The 25,345-nt window shown below is 35.8% G+C and overlaps 4 protein-coding genes across 4 annotated transcripts in view; 1 reads left to right on the top strand and 3 right to left on the bottom strand.

The window, feature by feature from the left end:
- Positions 1-2,907, bottom strand: part of LOC113495835 (trichohyalin-like) — a 28,813-nt gene extending 25,906 nt beyond the window's left edge. The window contains exons 1-2 of the mRNA XM_026874824.1: positions 2,586-2,907; positions 344-532 (exon numbers count right to left, since the gene is read on the bottom strand). Coding sequence (XP_026730625.1) covers positions 344-532; positions 2,586-2,681 — 285 coding nt within the window. The 5' untranslated portion in view covers positions 2,682-2,907. The remainder of the gene's footprint in view (positions 1-343; positions 533-2,585) is intronic.
- A 1,302-nt stretch (positions 2,908-4,209) lies between these two features.
- LOC113495849 (adenine phosphoribosyltransferase) lies at positions 4,210-9,146 on the top strand. Its single transcript, XM_026874843.1, has 4 exons — positions 4,210-4,333; positions 4,437-4,575; positions 6,411-6,648; positions 7,444-9,146. The coding sequence occupies exons 2-4, from the start codon at positions 4,487-4,489 to the stop codon at positions 7,666-7,668; spliced, it is 552 nt and encodes a 183-aa protein (XP_026730644.1). The 5' UTR covers positions 4,210-4,333; positions 4,437-4,486; the 3' UTR covers positions 7,669-9,146.
- Positions 9,147-11,333: 2,187 nt separating this feature from the next.
- Positions 11,334-12,344, bottom strand: LOC113495970. Its single transcript, XM_026874991.1, has one exon. It carries the CDS (start codon positions 12,310-12,312, stop codon positions 11,434-11,436), a length of 879 nt encoding a protein of 292 aa, XP_026730792.1. The 5' UTR covers positions 12,313-12,344; the 3' UTR covers positions 11,334-11,433.
- A 4,744-nt stretch (positions 12,345-17,088) lies between these two features.
- Positions 17,089-24,721, bottom strand: LOC113496151 (cilia- and flagella-associated protein 53-like). The gene is made up of 11 exons (XM_026875281.1): positions 24,608-24,721; positions 23,996-24,147; positions 23,433-23,513; positions 22,581-22,745; positions 21,711-21,873; positions 21,056-21,236; positions 20,170-20,357; positions 19,475-19,639; positions 18,521-18,733; positions 17,677-17,768; positions 17,089-17,279 (listed from the first exon to the last, which is right to left on the bottom strand). The coding sequence occupies exons 1-11, from the start codon at positions 24,683-24,685 to the stop codon at positions 17,135-17,137; spliced, it is 1,623 nt and encodes a 540-aa protein (XP_026731082.1). The 5' UTR covers positions 24,686-24,721; the 3' UTR covers positions 17,089-17,134.
- Between the last annotated feature and the right edge of the window lie 624 nt (positions 24,722-25,345).

Here is a 25,345-nt window from a genome sequence, read left to right as displayed (position 1 = left end):
CGTTAGATTTGTCTTAATAGCCCGAGTGTAACAAGATAAAAATTCAAAACAGAATTGCAGTCGGAGGCATGAAATTAAGTGCTTCTATATGATAAATTATTATCTCTTTGCGCATGCCTCCGACTTCAATTCTGTTTTGAATTTTTATCTTGTTTCAGTCTTTTCAGTTGATTTTTAATTGTAGTTATCCGTGCAGGCGGGTTTTTTGTTTTTTAAATTATTATTTTATTTACATATACTCCATTCATTCATCGGTCATCGTAAATAGTAGAATTGGGGCCCAGGCAGGTACATAGCCTGTACCTCTGGAATCTATGAGGAACTTCCTACATTGGAAACTCACCCTGATATATCTCTCTAGATCCGGCGGTATCCTCTCTTCTTGCTCTCTGTATAGTTCCTGAAGCTCTTTCTCTTCTTGGTTCTCTGTGTAGGCATGGTGTTCGCGCAGCGGCTGTGGCTGTGTTTGCGCGAAATTCACTTGCTTTTTAACCGTCTGTGTTCCAGCGTTGGCGTTCTCATGTTGATGGACCTGAAAATAATGTTTTGGTTATGTTTGTTTCTATGTGTGCATAAAATAATAGTCAGATTTTGATTAAACTTTAGTAAGGGATTTTAAGAACGTTTTAGGGTTTTTGAAACAGAAAACATTATGTTCAAATATAATGCTAAAGTTAACCAGCAATAATGTTGCAGGTCATGATTTCACGTGCACATTTTATCTTTGAAGACGAATCGTAGCGCGCCCATGGTAAAGCAATTTTGAAATGCATGGGTGAAAAGGCTATATAAAAAAGTCCAGTGATAGACGGACGGAAAAATGTCATTAGATCAGACAGCGGAGCCTCGGCAAAAGGTTTCCGTTTTCGCTCTCTGGTTATGAAACCCTATTGCAATTCAAAATTACCAACCGAATATAAAAGAGAAATACTACAACTAACGATTTGCGTTTGAATCTCAACTCGGTTGGTCGTAACATGGTCTTTTTGGCCTCTCTACGTTTTTTGCTGTGAACTAAGTTCTAAACTAAAACAATCTCTGTCTAGACCTAATCCACTTACGTAAATTACTGAGATACAATCTATCTTCTATTGTGGTAGACAGCTAGATTGTAACATGGTTTATGATCCATACTATACTAGATTTCACTTTCACTCATCCTTACAATGTTGCAAAATTTTATGTAGAATTAACTTTAATATCAACATATACAACCTTTGTGGAGAAAAAACGATTCCTCCATTAAAATTGAAATCAATACCTACTGGGCACTGGCCATATACCATTCAAACACCAGCAACTTAATTAAAAATAAATACTGTTTAAATTAAGAACTGCACCATGTGTAACCGGCGATAGCCACAACAACATAAAGTTTTCATTGCAGTAAATGCCAACTAAGGTTTAAAAATATTTTTAATAAACATGTACATATAAAGTAAAATTATATTAGAATGTTGTGTCACACAAGCCAGTGTTACATAATCTTACTTAAGATATGAATCTAAGAATGAGTTAAGTAAGTGTGCCAGTTACATATAGCTGACCCCAATGAGTAATGTACTGTGGTCTAAGCATTTTTCTATTTCATGACAAGAGCAATGAACTACTGATGTGTAATCAATACTCCTTGGTCGGCATTTACTGCAATGAAAACTTTATGATGTTGTGGCTCTGGCCGATTACAAATGGTGCAGTTCTTAATTTGAAAAGTATTTATTTTTAATCAAACTGCTTGTGTTTGGCCAGCAGGTAATGATTTTAATTATTATTTGTACTTATGGAATAACAGTTTTTTTGCTAAAAGATTTTTACGAGTTACATAGAATACTGTAATATTTCTGAAATATAATATTATAAAATACAATTATAGTAATTAGAAATAATGTTTTATATTTATTTTGAATCACTTTATCTCTTAAAAAAACAGCAGGTCTAGACTTTTTATTTTATTTAATCACCATTGATTTTGGAACATACATAAACTTAATTTCAATTTAGTGTTACCTACCATAATGCTATGATTTATTTAATGAGCAATTTAATATGATAAATAATAATATAGGAAGGTACATTTAAATAAAATCAACTAAAGGAAACATATTTAGATGGTCTAGTCCATATTAATGTTTTTGATATGATAAAACGCAAATAGAATCCATAAAAGCAAATATAATTACTTATAAAAAAAAAACATAATAATTCTAAGCTCAAGTAAATAAAATTAAAAAGTAAGTAAAAACAACAAAGTTTAGAAGTAAATAATAATGTAAACACAAACCTTATGTTTTCCTCATTTTATGACAAACCGCAAATCTTCCGCGAATTGTTTCAATTAAATTAAATGACTACTTCACGACACAACACTGAATAAACCTCTTTTCTTGTAAAAGATAATTTAAAAAGTAAAACAGTCTTTACAGAGGAACTGAATGGCGTGCGGACAGCGTACAGAATCAATACAGTGTTACTTATCTACTGAACTAAAGCAACGGCTGAGCGTAGAGGAAAATCAATATTGTACGGCGTGAAGTACCAGGGCCGCAGCAACAGGTAGATGTGTTGGTAAACAGTATTACACTCACCGGCTCTCGAACCGCCAGACCCAGCACAGTTTTCTCCTTCTCTATCTCACGCCTTTTCTCTGCAATTAGCCTTTCTAAGTTAGATGTAGATAGCATTGTTGTGATGTGAACGTAAAGAAAGTTTCACTTTTCGCGGGAAACTTATTATGATATTGAACTTCGAGTATAACAGTGCTCTTTAAAAACGGAGTTTCTGACTATCTGAGATAGGACACAATTTGTACGATGTCTATTAAAAATTATGGTATTTTTGTTTTGAAATACAAAAAATCGTTTATTTTATTTGAATTTGACATAACCTTGTGACGCAAAGTCAATAATAAATTGAAGTTGGCGTCTGTCATTGCTAATGTTGCTAGTAACGAAGGAAAAAAACAATTTCCATTTGCTTTTTCCTAATTTTCTACAAATCATGATTTTATATTTGATAGAAACTATGAATTACTTTATGATGTATTTGTTTTGTTTTGGTGTCATACCATGAGAGGAGCTCGTGGCTAAGCTATAACCGCATAAGTGATTCGATCACAGGTTAAGCTATGCTTGACGCGGTTGGTCTGTAGATGGGTGACCATCTTTGTCATAACGAGTTCCTCCGTGTTTCGGAAGGCACGTAAAATTGTGGGTCCCGGCTGTTATTCCTACATCTTTGACAGTCGTTACAGGTAGTCAGAAGCTTGAAAAAGTCTGACAGCCAGTCTAACCAAGGGGTATCGTGTTGCCCAGGTAACTGGGTTGAGGAGGTCAGATAGGCAGTCGCTCCTTGTAAAACACTGGTACTTAGCTGAATCCGGTTGGACTGGTAGCCGACCCCAACATAGTTGGGAAAAGGCTAGGCCAATGATGCTATTTATTTTGTACATTTTTATATTTCATTAAGGTGTAGCCTCATGAGTCGCGAGTCGCTCGTTTGCAGCGACAAATCTGGTCACGTGATATGTACCTAGCGGTAGAGCTCGAAATGATGAGCTTTGTCGCTAGGAAAAGACCATAGATAATGAATAGACTATAAAATATAGAAATGAAAAGAAAAACGATCGAGAGTGAGCTGCGCGACAAGTCGATACAAAAGTGGTGCTGCAAAGGTTTTTAATTCCCGTAAATAATGGCATCGATAAAATCGAAAAGAAACACCATTATTTCAATTGCCATTCATTTGCATCAATGGCCACGGGTTACGAATGAGGTATGGAAATCAGCAACATAAAGTCGCGTCCTGACCATATTTATCACTGGAAACGTTGAGCGGCTGCAGGAGGTCGCACCTTAACAATATAACACCTATATTTTGATAGCAACTATTGTGAGAATGATTCATTATTAAATGATGTAACGCACGCGTCTGCTTGTAATTAAGGACTCAGGTTGGGTCCGAAACTAGTCGGGCTACTCCGACAAATTATACGCGTGAGTAAACCGTTACATCATTTAATAATAATATAACACCTTCTTAGCGAAATTACCAAACCGATGCAATATTCATTTTTATGTTTGAATCGACTGACATACTACTTCTGGAACTAAAAGGCTTTTGTATTCGGTAATAAGTAGTCAAGATTGACATTAAATAAAATTACTAGTTATGGTCCTTATGGCAACCCACAGTACTATCAAAATCTAAACAAATCTAACCTCTCTTATCACAAATGTCATATCAATACTCACTCATTGTTCACTACAATTCAAATTTTAGAAAGTTGTGGCGCGCAGTACAACAAACAGTATATAATTAAGTAATTAGTAGATGCGTAAGTTAATTTAATAAACAAATTGTTTATATGTTTTTTTCACGCTGTCTGCAGGGAACCTAAAATAAATTATCACATCAATTATTAATTATTTTTATTTCAGCTGAAACATAACCAATAAAATATATACTCACTCCTTATTTGTGTTAAAAAATGGAGGCTGACTATGATAAGAAAATATTGGAACTTAAAAGCAAAATCAAGAGCTTCCCTGATTTCCCAAAACCGGGAATTTTATTTTGGTATGTATAACATTTGTGTATTTAAAATTTAGTTAACTTGGCAACATGCTACTCTAGCTTATTTTAACTGTCGTCTTTATTTGCGTAATCATATAGATAAGGTAAGGTATTTTTTGGAAGGTATTTTTTATAAAATTAATTCTCATAAAATCTTATTGTGGCACTGACTCAAAGGTCTCTTTTATACTTAACAGGGTCAAGTATTGGTTACCGTATTTCTTTTATTATTGGCTATGCATTTCCAGCAATTGATTTTTAACAAGAAACAAAAAAAATCTGTTCATAAAACTACTTAAAAATAATTAATTATTTCTACTTGTCAAAAAATCAAAAGTTTCATCTTATTTTTTTTTTACTTTATGCCCATCACAGTTTAGACTGGAAAATATATAAAAATAGCCAGTCTAATAAGATCAAGTCTTATCTATTAAAACCAGTACAATTAAAAATAATTATTGTTGCTGTGCAGTAGCAAGGGTCGTTGGTGACTGCAATATATCGTACTTAACATTATGTTTTAACATGTATTTCACGATTACTCTAAAACTTATCTATTTCTATACAAATTACTGTTATAGATCCTGCTACATATTTACATAACCATGTAGACACGCACAATAGCTGGTAGGCTTATAAAACATAATCTATTGTTCACTATCTTGAACATCAACTTGTTGGATAAAGATAGTATTGTATTCTCAAACACAATTTATTCATCTTAAACCCTATATGCCCCTATATGTGTATAAAAATCAGTTCAATATAGACCAATCTAATTTTTATCTCTATAGGGTTTTTCTTTTGTAATGCTTAGAACCTTTTTCTTAAATCTTTAATTTTTTCAACCTACTTAAAAGTGGGAGAACATTCTCAATTATTTATTCTTATTTCTTTTTTTATGTTAGTTACCTTAAAACTAAGAGTGGATAAACCAATTTAGATGATTCAATTTTTTTATGAGAACATAATGTTCATCAAGTTTGGCTTGGTAGTTTTTTTTAATTGGTTGGATGTGTTTTTTTTTGTTAAACAAATATTATTTATCTTGCTGTAAGGCTCAATCTAGATGTTACCCAATTGACTGATAGCTTCACCAAATGACTTAAAATTAAGTGTGGTGCTCAACTTTAGAGACTATTTATTTATTTTTGTTTTTGTTCTGATGACCCTTCCTGAAAGCAAGTTCATATAAGTAATTATTTTATGAAACATTTACAATATTAATTTGATCAGTCATATTATTGTGGTTTTCCTCATATTGATTTATGAATGTCAATATTTACATTGTCATAAACAATAACATTTATGAGTAATTTCCATTTTCAATGGGAATTTCATATTGCCTGCATGTTAATGTTCCTAGTAATTTCAAATATCAGTACGTTTTTTGTTTTCTTTCCTCTTGTGAAACTTGGTGACACCATAGTCTGACTAATATATTAATACAAAGTGTGTTGCAGTTAGAATACATAAGTCGTACATTACAACTGGACTTTATCCAGAAACTTATTTCTTTTTCTGGCTATCTTGTCCAACTTCTGGATACAAAATCCTTCCACAATAGGGACAATGACATCAATTAGATTAAAAAAAAAACATTAGAACCGTATTTTTTGAAAAATAAAAAATTACAAAGATGAACGTTAATGTTTATGATTTCGTTAAATTTATAGACATTCGTGACGTCAAGTTCCATGCCTGTAATTAGAAGAATTTAGGTTTGCTATTTAGTTAGTTTATGTAACTTACGTATTCGTATACTACAGAGGTTTCAACCTTGCTCACGAACCTTATTCATACCAAAAAATCTAACAATTAATCTCTTTACTTTCCAGGGACATATTCTCAGCGATATCCGATGGTGCTACGTGTAAACTACTCCAAAGTCTGCTAGTCCAAACTATAAAGGCCAACTACCCTGACGTAGAGGCCTTAGTCGGCTTGGAGTCCAGAGGGTTCCTATTCTCGTTCTCTCTGGCTGCAGAACTCGGGATCAGTTCCTTACCAGTGAGGAAGAAAGGAAAGCTTCCCGGAGAAGTTGTGTCTCATAAATATGATTTGGAGTATGGTTCTGTAAGTAAATTTTGTGATTTTTTTTCTTATGGAAAGTTTTCACAAATTTCTCGAGTTTCTTAAATTCTTGTTGAGGACATGTCACAACAGATTTGTTACGTATACTGGTGTCCTTTTTTTTGTAAGGCGGGGGAATCTTTGGGGAAGGGAATGGGCCGTGCTACGGCATCCGCGTTTTTGTGGCGGTGCATGGCAATGCGTTGCAATCCTTCATACGACGTGTACTAGTGTGCTACTATAGTTTCAGTTGTATATTCTCGTTGCCATAGGTACATATCCATATGTGGATAAAACGTAGCTCATGTTCTCGCTGATGGTATTAAAAAAAGCATAGGTGAATGAATTTTATAAATCGATTCATTATTCAAGAGGTCATTGCATAATATACACACATTAACATTTATATCAAGTATCAGTTGAGATAATTGTTGTTGTCAATGTAAATAAAAAAGATAAGTTTTGATAACAGATATTGAACGGTTGTATAATGTTTAAATTTTGGGAATACCATATATTATATCACATTCTGATTTATTAGAATGAAAACTGATTCGATTGTCTAGTAAATAAAGTTTCGCTTTGATATTAAAGATATGCATTGTGTAATATCTATAATTATTATAGTTATCTTAACCAAGGAAAATATTTCATAGTTACACTCAAATTACAATGTTTGCAGTAATTTGGAGACAAATCAAATGCAAATAAAATGTAATAAATAAATAAAATCATTTACAGATATTTTTTTTTCTTTTAAAATATGTTCTCTAATGAAAATAACACGTATCTTTACAGGATGTCCTAGAAATCCAGAAAAACGTAGTCCGTCCAGGTCAAAAGTGCCTCATAGTAGACGACCTAATAGCCACAGGGGGTTCCGTGACCGCAGCCACGACACTCCTGCGGTCGTGCGGCGCTGACGTCATCGGCTGCCTCGTCGTCATCGAGCTGACGTCACTACGCGGCAGAGACAACATTCCCAAGGGTATACCGGTCCATTCCTTGATACAGTACGATTAATTTTGTGACTTATAAGTCTTGTTCAGAAAGGTGAGATTTGCTTGGCCGGAATGTATGTTTGAAAAATCTTCGGTTTAGTTTTGTGACAATAGAGATGATATTTTTAAATGTTATTTTGAAAATAGGGGTTGAGTATGAAAACAATTTATGCAGATCCATCTTCAATGTGTACAATAATTTATAAGACAAGTTTTTTTTCATGCAAATAGTCCAAAGGCTATTTAATTCAGACAGACTATGGCAGCCATAACCCCAAACAGTTTGTTTTTGATTTCTAAACAAGACCTTTAAAACTTTACAATATTGTAAAGATAGCTCGACTCATCTATGCGCGTGGCGCTATGTATGCGTTCGATTTGACAGCGTCTTTAACTATTAAAGTTATTTTTTTTTTTAAATGACGCACAAACAAAAGCTGTTTACACAACGTCACTGTATATTTACAAGAGTTACGCACACATGTCACCTTGCGTTAAATGAGTTGAATTGATAATAATATTTGGAGTCTTTTACAGAGAGTAGGTGACTCTCCGATCTTAGATCGTTAGATAGTAGTAGGTAGGATATTGTGGACAGTTATTTACAATTAGTACCTACAGTTTTTAAGTGATGTGAGTTAATAATGATACCATCGATAAGCTAGGCTCGAAAAGAAAAGCATAATTCTAAGCAAATAATTACAATTCTTGATAAAAATATGGATATTGAGGCACTACTTTTTGTTACGCAATAAGAACTTCACAATAACGATATCGATATTAACAAGCATTCTCAACTATGATGTCTCACTTTGATATCATGCTGTCTTTGTCACTGCCAAGCTGATGAGAAAGAAAGTATGATATAATTGTATCATTATTGAAGAGCGTGGAATCGTCTCTCCGTATTATTACATTATTCAGCTGAATTCGGAGTTCGAAGTAACAATTCTTTTTAATAGTTCAGTGAAATAGTCAAAGCCAATAAACCCTTTATGAATACAACGTTGTTTACACGGATAGCCGAGTGGTTTGCCACGCCCGCGCACGTTGCCAAACCCAACGTGCGCAACGTGCCGCAGGTTTGATCCCCGCATCTGACTAGGATTTCTACTATCCACAAATGTTCTATGTCTGGGTTATGCCTGGGATTTAAGTTTTTATAAATCCCTTTTGACACAAGGATTAAATTCCTTAGAGCATGTTTACTATTCATTATCATCAGATAATTCAAAAATTAAAAGCATGACTTCTTTCTCCAATTTTGGAAAATATCTTCATAGAGCAGCTGTTGTTGACAGACTTCCTTTTTATAACAGATTTTGTTGACTAAAAGCTATGGTACTTTTGAGTACACAGCTGGCTGATATTATAAAAACAACTCGTATGATTATTAATTACAATGTGGAAAGTCCCAAAGAAAGATGTTGTAATGTTTTAAACATTTGTAAGTAGTGTTAGATAGATATATGATGTATTAAATAGTGCCTTTTATATTTTTACGGAAATGTTTTTGATTTTATTTATTTAGCGCCTGTTTCACAATCACTGATTAGCCGCTATTTGGCAGATACATTTAAAAACTTTGTATGAAAAAAAAACTATCAAGTAATTTAACGGGAACTTATTTGGTGGTGGTGAAACAGGCCCTTATTGTATTAAATTGTTAATATACACACAAAACAGTAGAAAAACCGAACATAGAATATATAAAATGTGTCGATTATTTATAATAATAATAATAATTTATTTATATAATAAATCTCTACGAGCAGACCTGCTATAGAAGTTAATTTAACATACACTTTCAAATATTTTAAGTTTTATTGATTTTTGTATTATATATTTTCTAAGTAATATTTGTTTACACCTTAAGTTTAACACCCTGTCTGTATTGTTAAGCAATTGTTTAATTATATTAAAAATAAACAGTGTTAGATTATTCATACACGAAGTAAAACAAGTCTCAAAATACAAATACTCAAATATCCACCACGGTAATGTTCTGTGCTGCAAAATAAAAAAAATACCTTAATTCAAATTAGACTATTTAGTAGCACCTTTTGAAGATCAAATTATAATGAACAGCGTCACGTTTTGTCTACCCTTGACCGCTATTTGTATTTGATTTTTATTTTATATACAAACTAGCTGACCCAGCAAACGTTGTTTTGCCGAATATTTTTTTTCTAGTTGTATGTATTTCTAATGCCACATTATAAAAAAAATAAAAACAAAAAACTTCGTCCAAGAAATAAAAAAATAAATTTTAGTGTGGGCAATCCTTGTCACTTAGGGGTATGAAAAATAGATGTTGTTCAATTCTCAGACTTACCCAATATGTATACAAAATTTCATAAGAATCGGTCGAACCGTTTCGGAGGAGTACGGTAATTAACATCGTGACACGGGAATTTTATATATTAGATATGTAGAAGGTAATGGCTTGGAAAAAGTTGTTGGATGGTGGAAACTTGTGTCGCATCGTGTATAAAAGTCCTAACAATACTACTAGTGTAATTATAACCTCACTTGTTTAAAAATGGAAGAGTTGAGTCTGTATATTGTTTTGCATTTAATACTTCAATCACGAACAGCGTAAAGTTAATTAAAGTTAGTGATTCATATGCAAAATACATATTCAAAGAGCAATTAACATCAATAGGGGTGTTGTCAACAAACATTATTTAGATAGAACCATAATAAAACCATTCACTACAAATAAAAACTGTTATTTATTCTGAAATAAATAACACAAATAAAACAAAACTGAATTGAAAACCATTTTATTTTATATGAGAGCGCTTAGTGCTATACAAAACACCCGTTTGTGATGGAAGTGTATAATGCCACTCGGCATAAAGACTGCTGCATGTCTTTATGCCGACCACTTCTGCTGAAGGCAGGACCTCATTACGAAGATGATGAAGACGTCTAGAGTCCTGGGCCCCGATGCTCCTACAATGGGTGCTATTTACAATGGACGATGAATGTATGGCAATTGTAATGTAATTTAAAAGTAATTCTCTTAAGCATGTTGCCGGTACAATAATCAGAAACTCATTTTTTGACCGTGACTACTCTAACCCTGACTAACTGAATTTCCAATTATTGTGTCGGAATAATGCTTCAAATAATACAAATAGTGTCTATTTAATCCAATTTCTATTCATTCATCGGCCACTTAAAAAACAGAATTGGGGCTCTATGATATAGTAGTAGGCCCCAATTCGCTGACATTTTTGATTCTACTATAAGAATAGACAGTAGTTTGACCTCAGTTGACGAAATATATTTTGTTTTACTATTTAAATATTTCTGATTATTTTTGTAAGTACGTATTGTTCATTGGAACCGTGCTCAATTTTAAAGTACATATGTTGTTGTATTGTACAACCATTTTATTACTGTAAAATAATAATAATTATAACGATATTAAATGACAATGTAACGCATTCCAGGTTGTATGATGAATTTGTATTGTTTATTAAAGTTTTATATGTCTTTATGTTTTTGTTTTATTTGTTTGTTTCTTATTTGTCCAGTTTGATCCAGAATTATGGAAATAGTTATTTACTGCAACGTATAGCAATTTAAATTTAAGTAACTTTGTTACGTAGACAAACTTATAATTGTTTCTAATAGGCACACACATAAGTTTGAAGGATGTGAAAAAATAATACAAAATTTTACTATTTATATATTTATTTAAATGTTAAATGTAACAGGCAAGACAAGTCTCGCTCACAGCATAAATACTTATAAGTAAATATCACATTTTGGAAACTTACTGACGAACGTAAGGTAATGGCAGCTTGTGACCTTTGACCTGCTGTACATCGTCATTTGTCACTTGAGTTTGTTGCTGTTCTGTCTGACGCAAAACTTGAGGCTTTTGTTGTTCCGTCTTAGGAGTAGTCGAGAGCTCGCTCTTTTGGACTTGCTGGTTTGAATCCTTGTCAAAAACAGCGGGATTAACAGCGGCGGTATCCTTCGAATCCTTCTTGGAGTCTTCGTCGAATATTTGGGAGATGCCTTTGTATTCGTTGTAGTTTTTGTCAGCAATTGATTGCGTGTCTTCGGGTTTGCCTTCCTTAGGAATGTTAATTGGTACCTGAGCCTGTTGCTTCTGTTCAGTTCCTCGGTTCGGTCTCGCCTGCTCTTTGGTGACGTCTAATGGGATTTGTACTTGCTGCTGATCGTTTGTTGGCTTTTGCTCAATAACATCAGCTTCGCTTTCATGCTGTTGGGTTGCATCGTTAACTTCCAAATCCTTCATCGGCACTTGGCTTTGACCGTCGTTTCCAATAACTTGAGGAGTTTGTTGCACTTGCCCGTCATCGTTTTGTCCGAACACTTTGACGGTGAAATCGAACCCTCTGAAAACTGCGGGGCTCTTCAATTCGATGGTGACGTTGTTGTGTCCCTGTCCTCCTTCAACGATTGTTGCTTCGCCGTCCTTTTCTGCCCTGTTGTCAATAACAACTACACGACTGATGACATCGTTTTCAGTTGCATTCACAGTCAGGTTCTTCACTTGTCTCCAAATAGCTGGGCTTGCGGTGACATTCTGTTCGAATATCACTTTGCCGCCTTCGACGCCGGCAGATAGATCAGCGGCCGAGGCCAGGGCCAGGCAACCAACGAAAGCCACGAGAACGTACATGTTTGAGAGTTGAGAAACGACTGATGAATACCGCGAGACCAAACGCTTATATAGAACAAGGGGACGAGGAAAACATCTCAAATGTAAGTCACCTAGTCATACAATATTTTTTTTATTACCATATATTAAAATCTTCCTACAGGAAAATACAGAGTGATAAGTACAGTCAATGACAAATTGTTGACCCGTCACCACAATATTACGTCGTTTTGTGACTCAGGTGCGCATCGGAAATATTTTTTCCCTCATCTAAATGGTATCAAAAATGCAGTCTTGTCTTAACTATTGTCAATATTATAAGCACTGCAAACCAGTATGGTAACATTCTATGCAAATACTTAAACGATTATGTATGACAATTATTATGATTACTAAGAAACTTTATCGAGGTTCTTTAAAGGCAAAGTGGTTAGGCAGTTATCGTAAAAGGAGTTTGTTTTTTTTTTATATGTAAGGGGTTTCCCATTGGACTTAAGAGGTATGACGTACTCCTTGGAAAGTTTTAAACACGGTTTGCTTTTTCTTTATATTTTGAACTACCTAAACCAGATGTCGTATATGCATGTGTAATATTGAAATGGTATTGGTTTAGTCGCATTGACGCAATAAAGTATTGACTGTTTATTATTTTTTAATCTTTTTATTTTACGGGGTTTTTTTTGCGTAGAAAATGTCACCCCGATGATTGATACAAATATTTAAAAAAATTAACACTTACATAATATACATAATTAGTTACCGGTGTTAAGAAAGGGCACCGAAGCCAACGTAACAAAATCTTTAATAATATTTATAGTAGATAAAGTTAAAAGCTAAGGGTCTAAATTGTAATATTCGGTAATACAAAAAAAAAGAACAGAATTGTGGAAGGATTTGGCGGGGGGGGGGGGGGCTTGGTCCAGCCGTGGGACACAGTAAACTAGACAAAATAAAGAAAATACAAAACCTTATTTTACACATACCTGGTTCAAAAATTTACCAAATCATCTTTTGTTTCGACTGTACTGAGTAGTAACGTGACATTTATCCACAAGTAAATCAAAACGCGTGCGGAATTAGAATCAGTTGATCTACGTGTCATTTTTGATGTTAGAATCTCCACATCATACTTTATTCGTAGAGTATACGCTAAGTACGATAAACACGAAACACAGGAGTAGATTTGTTTCATGTTATACAGCTGCATCATGTCTAAGACCTTTTTATTTTTTGGATGCGTAATCTTACGCCGAGGTCGTCCGCGACGAAGGTAGTGTGATGAACTAGCCAAATACGCGGGATTCACGTGGCTGGAAAAGATAGAGAGGTTTGGAAGAGAAAGGGTGAGGCCTTTGCCCAGCAGTGTGATCCAAAACTGGGTATTTAAAAAAAACTTCAATTGACTCCTTCCATTTAAATTTGGTAAAAAATAACTTCATCACTAATTTTCAGATTTTGCGATGATTTGTATTAATGTCAAAAAGTTTTAGCAATTCGCTACTAAAAACAAAATAGGAACTTTGCAGTAGGTAATGCTTATGATTAAAATTAAATTAGTACTTATTCACTACAGGCGCTGATGAGTTTGCTCTGGACAGTCTGAATCATATCCGCGGTAGCAATCCTTCTTAATTAATTCAAGGTGTCTCATAATGTCCTTTATTAAACGTGTTAAGATCTGATGACCTACCGCCAACACATTAATAATGCGAGTGTGGAAAAGCAAAGTAGAGAGACGAGACATAGAAAAGAGAGCGTATAAGTGAAGTTTGGAAGGAGAAAGTTAAGGCCTTGGCCCGATACTGGTATCTTGGCCATTTACTTTTTTTTGTTAAGGCGGGGCAATCCTCATGGACACCCACTCCCTCGGGGGAGGAAATGAGTAGTGTCAGATTTTCACTTACTAAACCTGAACCGCCGTGCTACGTCATCAGCATTTTTGTGTCGATGTATGGCAATGCGTTGCAATCCTTCATACACTGGTATCTTGGCCAGCTAAAAGGAAACATTTTAAATATGGCCGGAACTCATACAGTTTATTACAAAATGAATCATGCGATCTTATAAGGAAACAAAACATCCTTGGTTCGTATGATCTCGTAATAAAAAGTAGTTTAGGACAAAAGAACAATTTACATAATGATCTTGTTGTAATAAATAGTACTGGCATTCCTGAGATCATAGACCTCGTATTGACACTACGCGAAGCAAGACAGTCACGCTAACTGCTTGGTTATGGCTGGTATCGTAGTATTGGTCAATATCCTGAAAAAATTGAGGCGTTAAATCCTTGTATAGCGGAGGGATCTCAAACATTCATGTCACATGCATAAAGACACCCAGACTCGTGACAAGCATTCGTGGATCACACATTGTCCTAGGCGGGAATCGAACCCGCGACAGTAGCAGTCAAAACAAACATATGAGAGATCCATAATTGCAAGTGCTAAACGTGCGTGTCTCATTGCTTTAGATTAGATTTTTTAAGTATGAAATTATGAATCGTCCTGCCAAAAGCGAATATAAGAATAAGAAGAGTCCTTTTTAAAAAACGGCTTCCTCGTTAAATTCCTTAGGAGTTTAAGACTCGTGCCCAAAGGGACACACAAATTATCAAGTCTCTTGTGTAAAGACATTATTTCATTTTTTATAAAGAAATACTCCCGCATTTTTATTACAAAATAATAATAAAATGGACGTATCATCCTTAGCTTTTAATTTGTTTTGCTTTTGACGGGTTATTCCCAAGAGCTTATGACGCTTGTAGGTGTTTACTATGAGATCATTTGGCTGGACTGATGTCGTTAAAATCGGTTGAGGCGTTTAGGTTATGAGTGTTTTTTTGTAGCAGGTATATTATTTAGACAAAACAGGACACTATTACTAAAGTATCACTGTCTGTTCGTTTCCAGTCTGTATATCATGAACCGTGATAGCTAGTAATAACCGATGATGTATCCTTGTTGCTGCTATAACAAGAAATACTAAAAACAAAGATCGAGGTTAAGCAACGCTTGATACTGTCGTAAAATTGATGGGTAACCATTTCCTTATAAAAATGTTTTTCTTTATTTTACATACTGGTAAGGAACTCCTCAAAGTCTCGTGTCCGACAAGCACTTGGCAGGATTTGAACTATAGCGCTTCTTCTTTCAATAAAACAACAAAACAAGGTAATTTAAATTAAAAGATAGCGTGTTGTGGTAGCGTGGTCTGTAATTACGTCATTGGCCATTCAGAAACTACGCTTCGTGAATAAATTGTAAAGTATTGTTGGTATACAACGATTCATCGGATATGTGTATTGTATACTAAATAATACCTACTCCATCGTCATCATCAATATAGCTCACCATGTCGTTTTGTTGGACGATTTTAATAATAATGATAGTCTATGAGTTCAGTTGCTGGAGAACGTATGGAGAGGCCTACGTCCAGCAGTGGACAGCTATAGGCTGAGATGATGATGATGAGTTCTGACACTCATTCTTTTTTCCTACGTTTTAATATACATATTTACTTTTTCTATTTTGTTTGTTTACCGTTCCGGTTGGATTTTTGCAACTCAATTTTGAGGCACTTCTTGAGCAGCAGGCTGAAATTTTCAGGGTAGCTTCAAACCCGATGACAATGCAATTTACAACTGTAAAAACGACTGGACCGATATTAATAAAATTTGAATAGAGTGACATTTAAATAAAAATCTAATAATTATTATTGTTTAATTATTTACTGAATTGTTTTAGTGTATTCTGTTTATTCCCCTTCTTCTTTGGTAAGCTAATCCCTTACTATAACTCTCGTACCGAAGCTTACCTCGTAAATTCGTGAAGTTGACCTTTCCAAGAATTCCTCCTATGACGTCACAAGCATCAGTTCACTTTCTTTACAATTTGTTTTGCTGTGTTACAAAAAAAAAACATTACCATATAAAAATGCAGTTAATCTTATATTAATTAATACCTCCTTTTAAGGCAAGGAGTAACGTGTACAAGGAGTACATGCTCTTCGTGATAACATGCAAAAGTTGTTAAAAGAATAAACATTTAAAGTAGAAAAAAAAATCAAAGAAGATTGGACCACATGTTTTTTAGATTTCAAATAAATTGATATTTATTGATCTCCGCTTGCCATATGCTCCTAATTTTTTATTTGTACAATGATTTACTTTCAAAATAACAGTAACGAGTAAACTTACTACTCGAACCTGTGTCTAACTTGAATAAAACTGCGATATAATTTATCCTTGTTAGTTAAATGGGTTCATTGTTCTATAACTATAACGAGATAAGAGGTCTACGGTCAAGGTCCGTGCAATAAAGGACAACTACTTTACAAGGTCAGGCTTTTGGTTCAAGTAAATTAAATTACTTACATGATTGATGAATCAGGGATAATATAATATCTACGTTTAGTATGACTCATCGTTGTCCTTTGTTATATTGTTAAACTGGACTTTTAAAAGAAGTCTTCTAGTGATTATTTATAACATTTTCATCTTTTATAATCATCACAGTAGTACAATATTCTACTCACAGCATTAATAAGTCAATTTACAATAAAAAATCCTACTAATATTATAAAGGCGAAAGTTTGTGTGTATAGATGTTTATTCCTCTTTCACGTAAAAACCACTGAATGAATTTAAACGAAACTTGGTGCACAGATAGCTTATAACCACGATTTACACATATGAGTTTTCATCCCGATTTACGATATCTAGCGGGCGGGGCCGCAGGCAACAGCTAGTCTCTTACATAATTAAAAAAAAAGGCCATCACAAATAAAACACCAACAAACAAACCGAAAAAATATAATCACAAATATATGTAAGTAGTTCATATCAAACCGTTTTCTTAGCAGCCTTCTTTGGGGCTGGCTTGGGGTCGGCGCAGTATGTCGGCTTCGAGCACGGACACTTCTCCTTCATACGAAGACCTTTAGCCATCTGCTGCATGAAGGGATGGATCTCATCGCTCAAGAATGGCCTGAAGAACAAAAAAAATATTACTATTAAAATTAATAGATTTGAAACCACGTTTTTAAATGTCCAATCAAATTTTATCAAAACCGGTACAGCCGTTTTTATAGTTGTAAATTGCATTTTCATCGGTTTGAAGCTACAAAATTTCAGCCTGCTAGCTTATCGGGAACTGCCTCAAAATTGAGTAGCAAAAATCCAACCGGAACGACCAAAAAAGAAGTCACTCCTTGTAAAACACTGGTACTTAGCTGAATCTGGTTAAACTGGAAGCCGACCCTAACATAGTTGGGAAAAGGCTAGGCCGATGATACCTGTTTATTTTCTATTCTTAAAGTAAGTTAGGTCATGATCAAACCAAGCGTATATTCAGCTGTACAATTTGAACGCTGCTTTATACAGACCTGCAAACCATCCTGTTGATCTCCTGTTGGTACTCATCAGCCGCTAACTGGCACTTCTTCCTTTGCTCCAATTCTTCTTGTTTTGCGCGTTCCTAGTCGAGCAAATACAAAGTATAGGTTTTTCTGATATGAATATTTTATGCGTGTTATTTATGGTAGTCAAAAGGTTTGTTTTAAACAAGTTAAATCGAATGGCAAAAAATGTGACGAGTTCATATGTTAAATGATAATAAAGACACGTTTTTAAAGAAGACAGAAACGAAGACAAAGACAATCACGAAAAGAAGACAAATTAATAAAGTTAAAGTTAAGGAGCGAAAGCTGGACCCCAATTCTGCTATTTACAGTGGCCCATGAACGAATGAAATTTGGCTTAAAATGTTAATTTTTGTATTCTTTAAAGCATTTTTCTACACAATAATTCTAAATTCTGTACGGGAAGGTACACCCATGGTCAATACAATTGACTTCTAATTATTGTATTGGCAAAATGCTTAAGATAGTAGGAATAATTTCAAATTTAATCCAGTTTTCATTAATTCATCGGCCATTGCAAAATAGCAGAATCGGGGCCCGGGTGACGATACGCAGTAGCAATAATTTTATCAAAGCATGACGTAACAAAATAGCTACATTCTTATTATATTCATTAAAAAGCCATGATCCCTGTTAATATATCAATTTATAAGCTAGCCAGGGATGCTGGCGGGCAGAGAAGAATTCTTTTTTCAAACTGACTTTTTTTAAAGTAAAACACACACCAGTATTATTGGTTTCTTCCCAATAGTTCCAGGGTACATTTGTGCGACGGAACCATTTTGGGGATAACCATCTGCCAACTCACCTTCAACAGCTTGTTATACTCCATCTGCTCTAACAGCTGGTTCTTATACAGCTTCCTGGCTTGAGCCTCGGTCATCTCCTTGTGCGCCACCAGTTGTGACATTTGGTTGAACACCTGCTTATAGTAGCCATCGTCGTCGTGTTTGTGAAGTTCTTTGGACGCGCGTGTTTCTGCGTTCTCTTTCATTTGTTCCACGATCGCTGCTCGGACATCCTGTGAATGTTCATGGGAAAGGGTCAAGTATGAATGGTTCAGTAAAGTATAGGTAAATGGGATAAATGAAGGGTTGGCATGTTTGTTTATTTAGACGTTCCTGAGTTTCATAGCCTTATAATTTCGCCCATTGATTGCACCTCGATTTTTCTGTCCCAAAAACAGCTCCGTCAACAACCATCATCTGCTAAATTAAACATCTTTTTCCGAAAATTAGGGCAAGGCAGACAAATGTTTTCCAAAGCCAGTTGACAAGTTTTCTCAACGTCTTCCGGACTAAGGAATTTAAAATTGATGTCATGGGGAATTCTATTAAAATTAGAATAATAACTCAAGTATACTCATTTAGAACAAAAATTGTGTAATAACAAGTGCTTGTCCTACGCCGAGATTGAAGCACATTCATTTGAAGAGAGATACATAGTTTCTCCACCGCTTCTAGCCATTTGGCGTACTCTAGTTTTATGACAATGCAGTTTGCACACTTTGCCTTTCAGTGTTCCTGACTGCACGGATAGCCGAGTGGTTGAGGTCACGATGCCAAACCCACTGTGCGCGACGTGTCGCGGGCTCGATCCAGCATTTGTGTGACCCACGAATACTTGTACTGAGTCTGGGTGTCCTGTGCATGTGCTTTGTATGTTTGTAAAATCCCCTGCGACACAAGGATTAAATTCCTTACACTACCGGTGTAAGGAAGTGTGTATTACTAAAAAATATGGTCATATACTCATACTATACCTTGGTAGACTTCCTCAGCTTCTTAGCGAACTCGCACCTCTTCAGGTCCATCTTGTCCTGCACGCGCTGAGCCTCCTGCTCCAGCAGGGCTTTGTCGGCGGCCGCCATCGCGTTCAGCCCCTTCTTATACATCGCCATCTTCTTGTTGCATTCGTCGAGGTCTCGCTGTGACAGTGGAATACGTTAGAAAAATAAATTGTGCAGCACAGACAGCCTTAAAATGTAAAAATAAAGACTTAAAATACAAAATAATGGTTTAAAAGTATATTATCTGAATCTTAGACGGAAATGGAGTTAACTTTAGGTGAGTTGTGTTTTTTAAATTTGATCCATTGTTTGTTGCTGTTGGTTGTGAAGTAAACTATAGACCTCCGATGAGAACCAAAGACACCTTAATGCTGTACATAGCATTTTAACCTCTGAAAATGCTATTTAGTTTTCATACAAAACAAAAAACCACCGAGCATTGCACCTCATGTAAATGTTTATGTGGCTGCAAAATATCAAATCCTATGGAAAAAAAAGCGTCGAGGACGACCCTGAATAAGATGGCAAGACAAACTATATTCCACAAGAAAATTTACCCTTCATGGAACAGAGAGGAAGCTTTGAAATAAGAGAGCGTAAGAACAAAACAAAAAAAAAACTCCGTCGCAAAGTCTGCGAAGACATTTAAGTAACATCATATAACTAACCTCCTTTTGTTTCAACATTTCCTCATGCCTCTTCTGTTCAGCCAGGCCCATGTCGGCTAACGAGTCCCACGTGTCATTAATGAGCTTGACCTCAGCTTGTTTCTTAGCAACGGTCTCTTGTCGCTCTTTCAACATCTGGTCCCTTTCCGCCGCTAGTTCTTTACGCATTTCTGCTCGTTTGACTGCATCTGAAAATATGATTTACAGTATGTATGAATAACCCTGTCTGGTTCTTGAAGGACGTAATAAGTGACTTGCGTCGTGACGTGATAAAAAGATACTGAACAAAAATCTTAGTCTTCATATATCTAACGTCATAATATATTTCTTTATATTAGCCGAGCATTTAGGATCGTCGCACACGGGCCACCGGCCACAACTGCAAAACGCCACTACAGGCATATTTCCTGAAGTTTCATATATTTTACAGGGAATCGTCGCTGCTCGCTTCGTTTTGCTATACAAAATGCGTACAAAGTACAGGAAATATGCAAGTAGCAGCGTTGTGGTGTGTAGCGCTTACGAAAATTCTTTTTTTTATAGGTTTTCGTCTTCCGCTCGCTTGTCGCCGATTGTTCGACTATCACAAATGACCTTTACCTTCCAAGTCTTACTTTAGTCATGGTGTATTTAAGAAGAAAAGAAGTGTACAGACCAGAAAGTGTCAAGACGGTTAAAAATGACTGGCGATGGAACAGTTCAAAAGTCGTAAACCTTTAAAAAGAAAAATGAGGTTTACTAGCACCTCTCTTTCTCTCTCCAAAGACACAGTTTTCATATTGATATCTTTATTTGCACCTATAATGTTAGCTTTACAGATATGTAGCAACAATTCACTTTCACGATTGTAATAGTCTTTTAAAATCCAGGTGTAGGACACACTTACCTTCATCTTCTTTCCTAGCGTATGCTTCAAACTCCGCCCTCATGCGTAGCGACTCCGCTTTAAGTACCTCCCTCTCTTTCTCCCGCTGTTGCCGTCGCAGCTCTATCTGGAAGTCGCTGTTCTCCTTGCAGGCGTGGTCGCGACGGAGACGTTCGATTGTGTCTAGTTCCATACGAGCAGCCTGAGAAAGGAATTTTGGTTAGTTTTTTAAACTATAAAATTGGAATTTGTTAAATGATGAAAGAACTTTTTTTGGGAACTAAGTTGATAAGTTTATTTTTCGGAACCTAAGAGCCCCCAATTTTGAAACAATTTGCCTCTTGTGGTAAAGTAAAATTCAATAATCAATACTCTAATATATAGTAGAAACCACATTTTTTTTATTTTAATTTTGTCGAAACAAATAATAATGGCATTTAAAACAAACTAGGCTCTTTTTAAGCATGTCGTACAGACTGACCACTCACTCAAAGTTTGTCACCCATCAATAAAACCTACAACATATCTGAAATGTTCAACACCTTAGCTATCACGGTTTTTAAGATACAGGCAGACAGACGGACAGGCAAAGATGTCTGTACTTCAGATTTACGTTAAAACAGCATATAGGTAAATCAGACGTTAACATTATCAAAAAAGAAGTTATCATAATTACCAAAGCTTCAGACTCCTTCATAGCGACCTCGTGCCACATTTGGTCGATCTCGCGCTCCGCCATCTTCCTCGCTTGTTTCTCCTTCATCTGGTAGCGCTGGATCTCCTGCGCCTCCTTAGCGCGCCACTTGTGTATGCATGCTGTTACGTGCACGCATTTCGAACTGAAGAACGTTGGAATAGATTACAAAATGTATAACACTTAGGTTATTGTAATATAATGGTGGTCGTAAATAGCTTGAGAGCACGGCCAGTCAAGCGTTCTGGCCGGTACTTTAAGACATCAAAATCAAAAGTCATTTATTCAAATTAGGCTACTAAGTAGCACTTTTTAAGGTCAGATTACATTTGACAGCACCCAGTTTCGCCCACCCTTCACAAAGGCATGTTCACGTTAATTTCCCGTTTTCGTAATTTAATAAATACAATATACATGCAACACGTCAACTAACGCGTTGCATGTATATGCTATGCTCAATCTAGCTAGTTACGCTCAATCTTTCTCTATATGCTGCTGGACGAAGACCGTAAGGGGGACAGTAAAACATCTACCTACAGATTCACATTTTTATAACATTAGAGATTTGTCGTGGTACGAGCGAGGTAGAAGTTCCAACTCAACTATATTACATGTACTTTTTTAATTATTCCAAAACACTGCTGACTTAAATGTGAGGAACAGATCGTGAGGAAACCTGCATTCCAAAAATTTGGAATCTGAAATCGGCCGTAGTGAACTAGCGTGGTGATCAATGCTAAAACCTTTAATACCTATCGGGTAAGAGGCCTGTGCCCTGCAGCAGTGGTATGTAATAGGCTGTATATACATACCACTGCTGCTGTATAAATTAGGTATTTGGATATGACTTACAGAGGAGTATCCTTATACTTTTCTTCGTGTTCCTTCTGTCGCTTAGCGAGTAAGTACGCGAGGCGGTCCTTCTTGTCCTGCCACAGCGCCTCCACGCCCGCCTGCGCCTCTTCCACGAACTTACGGATATTCATCTCCTCTTCCGCTTCTAGGAGGGCTACTAATCTAGTGTTGTGAAGATAAAGATAGATAAAGAAGATATGAATTAGTAAAATAAGCAGTTCAGCAATATTTAGGTATAAGGTATGCAGAGATGGCTACAAAAAGTATAGTGAGTAGGTACAGTAATAGAACGATTGTATTACTAACAAATTATTAATTAGCCAAAACAGTAATTTACACGTAGAACAATGCGACTGCCATTCATGATGATTTGATCTTACGGTTAACTTACGCGTTTTTATCAGATTTCTCGACTAGTTTTTGAGCAAGTCCTTAATTTGAATTGACGCTACGACTGCTTAGATAGACTGTTTGATCAAAGGGAGATTGTTATTATTGTTAATAACAATCATCGTTTCACATACAGCGCTCATTGGGGACAACAGTTTATCTCATTATCCCAACATGCATAAACGCGCGCGCTCTCGAAACAAACACTTATAAGTAGGTAACTACATGTAGGTATAAGAACTGCTCCGCGACAAGTCAATATAGATGGGCAAAATAGTTTTGCGGCACATAGACTGTGTCCCAAATGAGCGTTTTCTTTTTGAACCAGCTTTTGCTCGCAGTTTCGCCCCAAATACCCGAGCCCCATTATTACATCTTTAGTTAAGTTCTTTCCTAGTTTTTTTTAGTTTTATATTTGCGTAAGCCGTATAAATTTACGTATAGCTTGAGACCACTCACCTTTTCTTCTTTTCCTTGAGATCTTCTTCATAGGATGCCATACATAGATCCACTCGTCGAGCCACATTTTTTATGAGCGATCTGAAAAAGAAAAAATATAGGTACAGTTACAATGTACCAGTTACCTTTTTACATTTGAAAATATTAGTGTCCGGGAAAATGCGAACAAAGGCCTACCTTCCTTCTATTTATCTTAATTAATAGCCAACATGATTTGTGACATAAAGGTCCACACCCCTTTTCCATCCCTATTCCGAAAAAAGTCCATGAGGTATTTCACTGGGTCACAAAAAAGGGACCATGTCTGCATGTCTGCTCTATTGGAGATATAAAAAAACAGAAGGCACAAGCATGAATATTGTCTTAAGTACTAGGTACGCAAAACTGTTGCCAGAGTCACGCAGAACGTGCGTGAGCGATCCCGTGACTCTAGTTTAGGTAGATGTAGGATCCGTCGGCGATAACTCGACATATCCACACGACTTGCCTTCTGCGAGGGTTGAAGTCATTAGCTTTTTACGCCGGTTAAAAGGTTGGTCAAAATAGATCCTTTAAACCCTCACCTGCGATCACATCGTATGAAGAAGTCACTGTACTGCTTGTCATTGAGTTCCTTGAGACTGTTGGCGGCGCCTCGACGTTGTTCCTCTTCTAAAGCGCGGAGTTTCTTCACGAACTTCACGTAACGGAATGTCGAGTTTAAGACGCGTGATGTCTGGAAAACAAGCATTGATGTTTAATAATCACAGATGTCGGAAAAATCTTCGGGATCCATCGTATACACCGGCATCTAAAATACTTGGTGCTTCACACGCGTGCGGGTGTTGATGGGCGAATACTTTGAATGTACATAAGTATAAATCCTAGATTCTTCTAGGATTCTATCAAGACGAAGGGCATTTTATAGTAAGTAGTTAAGTGTTAATCAATCAAAGATGCTTATATGTCTTCAAAAAGGGTATAACTTAAGATAGCTTAGGCTTGTTTATGACATATATGAGTATTACGAATGAGAGAAGTCGGCGTTGGGCAAGATTATTACGACGACAGTATTGGTTCTTAAAACACCTACTTTCTGCCCTTGCAACCAAATTCCAAGATGCATCCATGTTAATTTATGTAAAAGCGACCATTTTGTATACTCCACAAATACAATAATTAAGTAAATAACTTACATAGTAACAGTCCGGGTATCCGCGGGGTCCGTACCCGTCTTTGGGCGCGGTATTCTGCCGGGGAGGTAACGGTTCCATGCTAGCTATACTCCAGTTCTCATAAAAGGGTGTAAATTGATGTTTAGCTAATGTCAGTTTGATGTTAATATTTTTTGTTCTATATGGCTTGAGCTTTTTGAGTTTGAGTAACACTATGTAGAATAGTTTTTATGTTTTTAACACTTACCTATATCGATGGTTAAGCTCAAAACGCGCGTATTCATAACTTAAGTGACTATTTTTTTGATTGCATGACCGTGGATTAGGCCGAACTGATTTTTTTATAACTATTTACTTAGGTACTTATTATGCCTGGATTCCCATGCACGATTATCAGATTTGGTCAAAGTACTTATGTAACTTTTTAAAAGTGATTTGTACTTTCTTGGTTAATCAAAGACACCACTAGCCAACGGTGAATAAAAACATCGTGTGTAAAACCTGGATTATATTGTAATCTGAAATAACCAACCTCAAAACTTGAAAACTTGAACTAGAAGAGGGAAAGCGCCCAGCATTTGGGAGCAAAAACAGATGCAGGCTGGTATTAAAAAAAAAGCAAAATGCAAGCAAATGTTAGAATGGACTCGAACCTGCGACACCTGGCTAAACCCTTACAGAACAAATGGTCGTGCTCATCACACAAACATTTCTCCTTAGTGGGAATCGAACCCACGACGTCCGGTATAGCAGTCAGGG

Source organism: Trichoplusia ni, chromosome 7, assembly GCF_003590095.1.
Source record: "Trichoplusia ni isolate ovarian cell line Hi5 chromosome 7, tn1, whole genome shotgun sequence".
Classification (NCBI taxonomy): Eukaryota; Metazoa; Arthropoda; class Insecta; order Lepidoptera; family Noctuidae; genus Trichoplusia; species Trichoplusia ni.
Note: the sequence above shows the minus strand (reverse complement) of the source record. Positions and strands in the feature narration are given on the sequence as shown.

Coding starts and splice junctions, on each gene's coding strand:
- LOC113495849 (XM_026874843.1), top strand. CDS start 4,487: ATGGAGGCTGACTATGATAAGAAAATATTGGAACTTAAAAGCAAAATC. Junction 4,576..6,410: donor AAACCGGGAATTTTATTTTG/GTATGTATAACA, acceptor TTTACTTTCCAG/GGACATATTCTCAGCGATAT. Junction 6,649..7,443: donor ATGATTTGGAGTATGGTTCT/GTAAGTAAATTT, acceptor GTATCTTTACAG/GATGTCCTAGAAATCCAGAA.
- LOC113495970 (XM_026874991.1), bottom strand. CDS start 12,312: ATGTACGTTCTCGTGGCTTTCGTTGGTTGCCTGGCCCTGGCCTCGGCC.
- LOC113496151 (XM_026875281.1), bottom strand. CDS start 24,685: ATGGAACCGTTACCTCCCCGGCAGAATACCGCGCCCAAAGACGGGTAC. Junction 20,358..21,055: donor CGCTAGGAAAGAAGATGAAG/GTAAGTGTGTCC, acceptor TCATATTTTCAG/ATGCAGTCAAACGAGCAGAA. Junction 18,734..19,474: donor AGCTGAGGAAGTCTACCAAG/GTATAGTATGAG, acceptor GAACATTCACAG/GATGTCCGAGCAGCGATCGT.